The 9,528-nt window shown below is 37.6% G+C and overlaps 1 protein-coding gene across 1 annotated transcript in view; it reads right to left on the bottom strand.

Annotated features, from left to right (window-relative positions):
• The window catches only part of LOC108673635 (eukaryotic initiation factor 4A-I), a 12,409-nt gene extending 5,631 nt beyond the window's left edge, over window positions 1-6,778 (bottom strand). The window contains exons 1-5 of the mRNA XM_018161491.2: window positions 6,673-6,778; window positions 3,154-3,271; window positions 2,326-2,473; window positions 1,546-1,789; window positions 419-538 (exon numbers count right to left, since the gene is read on the bottom strand). Of these exons, the coding sequence (XP_018016980.1) occupies window positions 419-538; window positions 1,546-1,789; window positions 2,326-2,473; window positions 3,154-3,271; window positions 6,673-6,698 (656 nt within the window). The 5' untranslated portion in view covers window positions 6,699-6,778. The remainder of the gene's footprint in view (window positions 1-418; window positions 539-1,545; window positions 1,790-2,325; window positions 2,474-3,153; window positions 3,272-6,672) is intronic.
• Window positions 6,779-9,528: the final 2,750 nt, after the last annotated feature.

Raw genomic sequence — 9,528 nt, 5'->3', positions numbered from 1 at the left:
CATCACACCCATACATGAAAATATTATAAGATTATTTCTTGCAGTTCTACACATCACACCCATACATGAAAATATTGTAGATTTATTTCTTGCAGTTCTACACATCACACCCATACATGAAAATATTATAAGATTATTTCTTGCAGTTCTACACATCACACCCATACATGAAAATATTGTAGATTTATTTCTTGCAGTTCTACACATCACACCCATACATGAAAATATTATAAGATTATTTCTTGCAGTTCTACACATCACACCCATACATGAAAATATTGTAGATTTATTTCTTGCAGTTCTACACATCACACCCATACATGAAAATATTATAAGATTATTTCTTGCAGTTCTACACATCACACCTGTACATGAAAATGTTGTAGATTAATTTCTAGCAGTTCTACACATCACATACCTGAAGATGTCATAGATCTGATCCTTGAAGCCCCTGGACAACATCTCATCAGATTCGTCGAGGACGAACATCTTGATGAAGTTCGGGTCCAGCACGCGGCGGTTGATCATGTCGTACACCCTGCACACCAAATGCACATTATTACTCCAAACTTCAATAAACCGTACAGCAACGAGTCTTACTGCTAGAAATGTGAATATTTTTGAAGCAATTTATGCTTCAAGACGCATCACACTACAACAGCTATGTAGTGTATTGTATTGTGCTCCTCTTCAGTCAAAACATTTATTAAGTTACCATCTTTATGTGCTAGATCAGTATGTTATTTATTTGTGTTCATTGATATCTGAATAAAAGCTTGCTTATTAACTCAGGCAACAGGTGACAAACTAAATTCAAATTTTATGTTATTCAACATGGAAAGATAACACATGCACTTCAGTAACCTTTAACTTGACTCTACATGTCATCACTTCATAACCTTGCGCTCTTTAAAACCTGGTGAAAACTATCAAAAAAAAAATAAACTATCCTTTGTAACTCTTACCGTAAAATAATTTATTATTTGTAACTCTTAGTTTTTCAATGTAAACCCACTAATCACAGACGAGAAATCTACCGCTATGCGTACTTAAAGAGGTTTTTAAGGTACGGCCCTGGCACATGGAAGTAGTCTCACCTGCCAGGGGTGCCCACAATGATGGGTATGGCCCTGACACAGGGAAGTAGTCTCACCTGCCAGGGGTGCCCACAATGATGGGTATGGCCCTGACACAGGGAAGTAGTCTCACCTGCCAGGGGTGCCCACAATGATGGGTATGGCCCTGACACAGGGAAGTAGTCTCACCTGCCAGGGGTGCCCACAATGATGGGTATGGCCCTGACACAGGGAAGTAGTCTCACCTGCCAGGGGTGCCCACAATGATGGGTATGGCCCTGACACAGGGAAGTAGTCTCACCTGCCAGGGGTGCCCACAATGATGGGTATGGCCCTGACACAGGGAAGTAGTCTCACCTGCCAGGGGTGCCCACAATGATGGGTATGGCCCTGACACAGGGAAGTAGTCTCACCTGCCAGGGGTGCCCACAATGATGGGTATGGCCCTGACACAGGGAAGTAGTCTCACCTGCCAGGGGTGCCCACAATNTACTGGAGGAATGTGAGGGTACTGGAGGAATGTGAGGGTACTGGAGGAATGTGAGGGTACTGGAGGAATGTGAGGGTACTGGAGGAATGTGAGGGTACTGGAGGAAAGCTCACCTGTTGGGCCAGCTCCCTGGTGGGGGCCAAGATAAGGGCTTGGGTGTTGGGGCTCTTGGGATCAATGCGCTGCAAGATGCTGATGCTGAAGGTGGCGGTCTTGCCAGTACCTGGAACACGACAGCACCGTCAGCATGTAGGTCAGCATACGCGTGGTGGTTCAACATATATACATTGTACAGCAACAGAATCTTGATGAATATTTCAAGTGATTCTTTTCATTTTCGCATCTATATAGTAAAGATATATATGAAAAATGAAGAAATCGTCTATTAGGATGAATGTTCTGAGAATTGAAGTGGCGTAGATAACCAATATACAAATTGAGATCTGCACAACTTAGTGTAGATTAAGAGGAAGCAGATCTGACCTGTAGATGAGAGGACATTCATGCATGGTCAGCAGACCGTGGCTAGGGTCTGGCTCGTCGAGTCAGTAAGGAGCAAGAATAGAGTTCAGGGACTGATGCACTTAGGACTGGGGCACCTGACTGGGCCCAACACACCAGGCTAGGCCCAACATACCTGACTGGGCCTGGGCGATGCAGTCGTAGCCTTTGCTACAAGGGAGGATGGCCCAACATACCTGACTGGGCCTGGGCGATGCAGTCGTAGCCCTTGATACAAGGGAGAATGGCCCAACATACCTGACTGGGCCTGAGCGATGCAGTCGTAGCCCTTGATACAAGGGAGGATGGCGCGCTGCTGGATGGCAGAAGGCTTCTCAAAACCATAAGCGTAGATGCCTCGCAAGAGGTCATCTCGCAGGTCCATGTCGTCAAAGCTCGTAACAACCTGACGGGGTGAAGGATATTACTAGGCTGACATGCATAATAAAAAGACAAAGATTCAATTCATCTAATTTAATTTAATACTGATTGTAGTTATAGAGAAGCCTAAATTTGGAAATTACCTCCCAATCATTTTAATTAAAGACTGTGCAAACATTTATCACATTACCAGGCAATAAACAAACAAATCCACATACCTGTCCTACAACTGTTACTCTCACTATAAAATTAATTTAATTAGTTACTCTAAAAGCTCTCTCAATTAATTAGTTACTCTCACTATAAAATTGATGCCGAAATATGGGCCTTTCACGACTAAATGTTTAATTATATCTATGCTGGTTATTCAAAACGTATTCAAAGATGAAGCAATATTTTGCTATGTATCAGCAGACAGACACTATAAACAGAAAAGACTGATATTGTGGAGTGGGTTGCAACAGCTTAGATTTTAACAGCACCAAATCTGATCATCTAATAACAGAGACAGCAACATCAAATAAAGCTGAACCCTTACATGGATCTCAAATGAGTACAGATAAGAAGATATATCAATCACTTCAAGATGGTTGGTTTCAATAACAGGCTGAACATCCATGCTACCCAACAACACAGTATAAATAAGAAGATATCAGACACATTTATACAACATATTTTTATGACCCACTTATACCCGTGACTCACTTCATGATAGTTGGTTTCAATAACACCATCAACATCCATTCCCGCCGGCCCCTCAAAGTCCTTGGCGGGGCCGGCACTGTTGCCAGCGCTAGCGGCCTCGGCGGTCCACTCGCTACTGCTGGGGGGACAGGGGTTAAGATGTGAGGCTTACATCAAAATTATCCTATACTGCTGGGGGGACAGGGGTTAAGATGTGAGGCTTGCGTCAGAATTGTCCTATACTGCTGGGGGGACAGGGGTTAAGATGTGAGGCTTACATCAAAATTATCCTATACTGCTGGGGGGACAGGGGTTAAGATGTGAGGCTTACATCAGAATTATCCTATACTGCTGGGGGGACAGGGGTTAAGATGTGATTTCAAGTTTAATTTAGCTAGTAAAAAAATGGCATCATTTATAAAAAAAAAGTGGTCTAAGTTACCCCATTTTACGGTGTCAGGTGAGGGTAAGGATTGATGGTTGCTTATTAGCACTACCTCAAGTTACTAAGCAGTTATTTCTCAAGCCTAAGTTGGTTTGTGAGGCTAATGTTATTCTAATATGACAATTTTTAATTAATTGAAGAATTTAACAAAAAAAAAATGGAAATATTAAGTGGAAATATTAAAGGAACAAGAACCAACAACACCCAAATATGAAGGGCAAATCAAACTGGTATAGCGAAAAAGAATTAAATCTGCATCCAAGATTTATTGTCAACATTGACAATTTCAAGAATCAGTTGGAATAAGATAGGGTCAGATGAATGAATGTATTTAAAACAATTAGTGGTGCATTACCTTACTCTTAATTTTAATTTGGCTACTCAGGAGCTAGCAGTGCAGTACCTAGATCATGCAGATAACAGCCCTGCATTCAATTTGTATTTTAGTAACATTTGCACATGGAGGATTGCCAAGTAAAATTTTTTACTGAGATGTTGCAGCTCCAGGGTTGAATATTGTGGGTTAGCTGAAACTCTCTTGTATTAATTATGCCATTGCATTACAAAACTAGCAGCTTTGCCTGGAATTTCAGAATCACATCAATCCTGTTGTCCCTGATCCTTTTGCAAGTAATAAAGATTATAAATGCCTTTCAAAGAACACCAGTTGAACACAAATTATAACTGGAGCATAGAACTTCCATTAGTTAATTTAAAAATATAAATAAATTTTAGCCTCTCAAGATAAATTATTTAATTGAAATTTATAGCTAAAATTTCAGTCTTTGATCCAATCCTTTTTTGCCTGTTTAGCCAAGCCTTACTAGTCCATTTAAAAAAGCAGTAATAAATAATTATCAGAGAGCAACTCCGCACAATAACAAATAAAGTAAACAAGTATTATAGCCAACATTTGACTTTCATCCATTCAAACAAAATTATTGATCTCATGAGGAGCTTGTAGCTGAAAAAGTAGCAGGAAAGCTTTATTTGGAACTTTGAGAAGCAATTTATTGAATGCCTTCATTGCAAGCTGATGCTGCTGCTTCTTCTCCATTTCAGGGAGCATTCCAGTCTAAATAATGTAGGGTAATGAACTGGGTAATATAGAATTAACAGGTTATATCTATAATGTACACTTATAGATATAATAAGTGTACATATCATATCACTTCCAATAATCTGTAACTATTCTTTTATCTATATTTAGCCGATTCTTCAGAACTATCAGGTCACCATGTTAGATAGTATTGAAATTTTCCTACTTGTTTCTGAAATCTCGCAGCTCCAACGTGACAAATTTTTTAATACATTTGGAATCTCACGGCCTGATCGTGCATTTTTGTTAATAATTGGATAGGAGGTATTTCATCTGGTGGAAATCTCACGGTTCTGGAAATGGCAGGAAACATCTAGTCACGGCCTAAAATCAGGACTGGAATTTTTTTCTTGTTTCTGAAATTTTGTGGCTCTGGCGTGATGAATTTTGAACACATTTGGAAACTCGCGGCTTGATTGTTCACTTTTGCTAACAATTAGATAGGAGGTAATTCATCTGGCAACTGGTGGAAATCTTGAATTTCATGAATTTCCAGAAATGGCGGGAAAGCTCTAGTTACTACTAGTACTAAAGGTAGATGTTTTCTACGCTTGATGCTAGAATCTAGATTGACCTTGAATATATGAATCCCAATCTGGAAATAAACTAAAAAATTGGGCAGAAGCCAACTGTAAATAAATCAGACAAGAATGCCTGTGAATCTGGCTAAGTTCAGTAGTTCACCCATTCTAATGGCATTCACACAATATCTTTAGCAAAAAAAATTGATTTCAACCAATAATTTTTAAAAATCCTTGAAATGAATGTTTTTGACAACAAATCAAGAAAACTTCTGCCAATATTCCAAAATCCAAATTGGATGTGTAGCTAATATATGGCAGAATTTTAATAATCTTGGGTCAAAACTATTGTTTAACCAATGATTTCTGGAAATTGCAAACCAGAGCTCCTTTTTTTTTTCTTACAAAAAAATTTAGACATGGGCAAAAAATTAGTAAATTTGAGAGCAAGCATGGGGATAATTTCTCATTAATGGGTGGCATGAGCCTTATTTTCCAGAATGGAATGAACAGAACAACCATTCTTAGGCTAGAACTCAACCCTGCCCTTCAATTTTAGAGCTAGTCCCTACCAATTCCTGCCATACTGGCAAAGCAGAAAGGTTTTTAGATACAACCTCAAGTTCATTTTTGAATCCTATATTTAGACCAGTAAAGTATCATAGATACCAGCATTATCATACATAAGAAATAGGTTTAAATTTTGAGTAAATGAATAAATTTGAAAATAAACTGATTCTAATAAATCTGTGGTTTGTCAACATTAATTTCCTGCTATATAAATTAGGCTATCTCCTATCTCATTAGGAACACAAGTGAATAATTAAGCTTCAAAATTCCAAATAATAATGTGATCATTTCCATTTCCCTTTGGAGACAAGATTTCAAAATTATTATAACATGGAATAATTTGATCTTGTCAAGTTGTCAAAGTGTTAGCTAATTGCCTTCCAAATTGCAATGCATCATGAAGTAGGTATACAAAATTGAAAAAAAATATAGTATGAAAATATTACAAGTAGCATGAATTAACATTCTTTTTATTATGATTATATAAATAAATAATTGAACGTGCAAGATAACAGGATGCTGTGAAATTTTTCATCTCTCTCGACTGACTACATCCGGGAAAAAGGTAGATTAGGAATTATTATCAGCACGGCAAAAATCAATTCAAATTAGTAAATATAACTAAGAAATTTATACTTGTAGCTTTGTTTAAACATATCACAATTAAGCAAATGTGCCATGATATTATCGAAAGCAAAATTGGATCATGCAACATGAGTCACATCGGCGCGGTGTCCGCCATTAAAATCTCGTGGGTGCACCATGCCGCTGCACACGAGGCACTTTTAGCCATTTTAAGCACTAAATAACCATACAAATGCAAGATTATGAACAACCGTTACTTTATGCACATGATATAATATCAATTTAAATACTTTTATCTCAGTAATTTACTTAATACTCACTTGTTTGATTCGTAGTTCTCTGACATGATATACTTCCAAAAAGTTTTAGGATAGAAGAAGTGTGAAGAACTCAGAGAGATGGATGTGACTTGTACAGTAAGAGTGGAAAAGTCGAATGATTCGTGGGAGTGATTGGTCGAGTTTTTTCAAAAAACAAAATTTTGAGTGTTAATCAGATAACCGAAAATTTTTATTCTCTAACAACATACATACAAATAAATTTCATTCTATTTGTGTCCGAATAAGTGGCACGAAAGAGAGAAGTATATGTGGGACTTTTTGGGGCGAACTGAAATTTTTAAGCAAATTGATACTAAACAAGTTATGAACTTGTATGATTAAAATTAGAACCAAAGTCACTTAATAGAGATAAATAATTTAATCATATTTTCTCTATTTACCGGTAGTGCTTCATAATGTATTTATTAGTATTATATTTAGATATCAGTATTATTATTGGGATATTAGTTTGCGGGCTACCGGGGTTCTTTTTTTTTAATTTTTTGAGTAAATATAATTATCGTCTGTTTGATCGCCCTCTTACTCTAAAGGTATTGAACATTTGTGAATGAAACTTCTTTGGCTCATAATAATAAAACCCTCTCAAGCCTAGCTCACGGAAAAATTGTTGATTCCAGTTCCGCCAATGAATTTCTTGTATTACGTTTTTGATGGCCATGTGAGAACCGACAAGAGAAATGTCCCGAAGATCTTTTTACCAACCAAATACAGAGAAATAATATTTAATTTTATCCTACTCGCAATCGCAAGTAATCATTGAATGCTAGGACTTATTTCTTTTCGAAAAATCCTAGAAAGCCAGTAATATCTGTATCAACTTGTCTGCAATCACATCTGAAACAGGAAGAAATGTCTCAGTTGGATAGTGCTCGTATTGCGGTTGTGGTCATGATGCTATCCAAGTTATCAAGCCTAAATTTCATGTCAGAAAATTAAAAGTGGTTCTATTCTGGGTGATCTTATTCACGGCTAATATGCTGAATTTGAAATGTATAAAGTACCTAGGGCTAGAGGCTAGATCATATGCAATTTTTTTAAGCAACGTTTAATAGTAAATAGATGGTTTAAGATCGTTTGATTTTAGTTATATTTTGGTAAATTATTAATTTGACAACAGCCCATGCTCATGAAATTAAATATTTGGCTTGCGCGTATAATATATTTTCGTAACAATGTCGCTTTGTCCCGTTTGATGCTGCGATGATAAATGATTAGGTATCCCCTGAAAATACATTTTCTGTTAACTAATAAAAAGAATGTGTACCATCTGTAAGTAATACTATTATAAATTAGTTGATTGCATTTTTCTTTATTCTTTCGTATGTATCAGTATCTTAAACGTGGTAATAGAATTTTTGCGATAATCTGCAAACCTGCTTATTGCGGGTAGTCAGCAGGACTGAAGGCCCACTTGCGCACAGATACTCAACCCACGCTTGCATTTCTGCAGGGATGATAATGAACGAATAATTTTCTCTGTAATATAATTAAAGTAATGTAATGGCAATGTCGGTGACTCACCGGTGACTCACACCAATTTTCTGTATTGAAGAATGGAGTCTAATATTGAATCAGGGTATGGATTATCTATATTATTTTATCTTGAAAACTAACAGTGTGTTAGGATTTTAAGAACTAAAATAAAATTAAGAGTAGTAAGTTATACATTGCCATTTTGCTCCGTTTTTGGAATGCATGATATTATATGCTTCTATTATATGATGCAATGTTGAAGTCGACGGCAAGACTCGTGTTCTGAATAAGAAGTTTATAATAATAAGACTACATTATCCTGATAAGTATATAATAATAGAATAAAATAGAAGTGTCGGCGTTGAATAAATAGGCCCATGGCCTGTTGCCGATTCTTGAACTTTTCGTCACTTGATTCGCAAGGGATCCGGCCTTTGGAACCCGATCTTTCCATAGCTGACGATTGATTGAGATAGCTGCTGGACTTATTGCCTGGTCCGTAATTTGCTAGGCATTTTAAGACTGAACATATGCTCCAGCATAGCTTCGTCTGGACTTATTGCCTGGTCCGTAATTTGCTAGGCATTTTAAGACTGAACATATGCGCTTGCATAACATAACATAACATAACATAATGATGTCGGCGCTGAAATGTAGGCCTGATGTGGCCTGTCGCCGATTCTTTTCCTTTTCGTGCCTTGTTCATAGATCTAAACTCGTATCATTTGATCGGATCGGAGCTTTGTCTAGTCTGTTCTTGAACGCGTTCATACTCGGATCGTCAACGATGCTATCAGGGAGGCTGTTCCACATGTCGGTGACTCGAAGCGAGAAGAAATGTTGTCGCATGGATGTGTTCCAACGCAGTTTTTTTAGTTTATAGCCGTGGCCCCTGGTGTTGGTTCTTTGCTCCTCAATGGCTGGAATACTGTTCAAGTCCTCTTCAGTAAATACGCTACTGAAAAAATGATTAAGTACGTTGGCTTTGCCCTCATCAGAGGATCTTGCTCCGTTATCCACGCTATCACAATGCAGGATATCGAATGCATCTATTGTATAGTGCAATGTTGAAGTCGTCGAGAAGACTCATGTTCAGAATTATTATATATTCTAATTTTACAGGTTTTCATTATACAGAAGCTTAGGAGGCTGGGCTGATGTGTTGCAGGCCATCTGCACCTTGCGTGGCATTGCAGGGAAGTTCAGAGGCTGCTAATAACTTTTGTAATAAGAAGTTGATTAGGTAACAGTAAAAAAAATTAATGGTGTTGTGAACGAGGAACATCGTTCACTAATTTATTCAATGTGCATTTTCTTGTGACGAAATTATTCTATTACGTCTGGCGAAGCCGCGCCAGTGAC

This window comes from Hyalella azteca, unplaced genomic scaffold (genome assembly GCF_000764305.2).
Source record: "Hyalella azteca isolate HAZT.00-mixed unplaced genomic scaffold, Hazt_2.0.2 contig10617, whole genome shotgun sequence".
In the NCBI taxonomy this organism is placed as follows: domain Eukaryota; kingdom Metazoa; phylum Arthropoda; class Malacostraca; order Amphipoda; family Hyalellidae; genus Hyalella; species Hyalella azteca.
The sequence above is the reverse complement of the archived record's forward strand: the minus strand, read 5'-3'. Positions and strand labels throughout refer to the sequence as shown.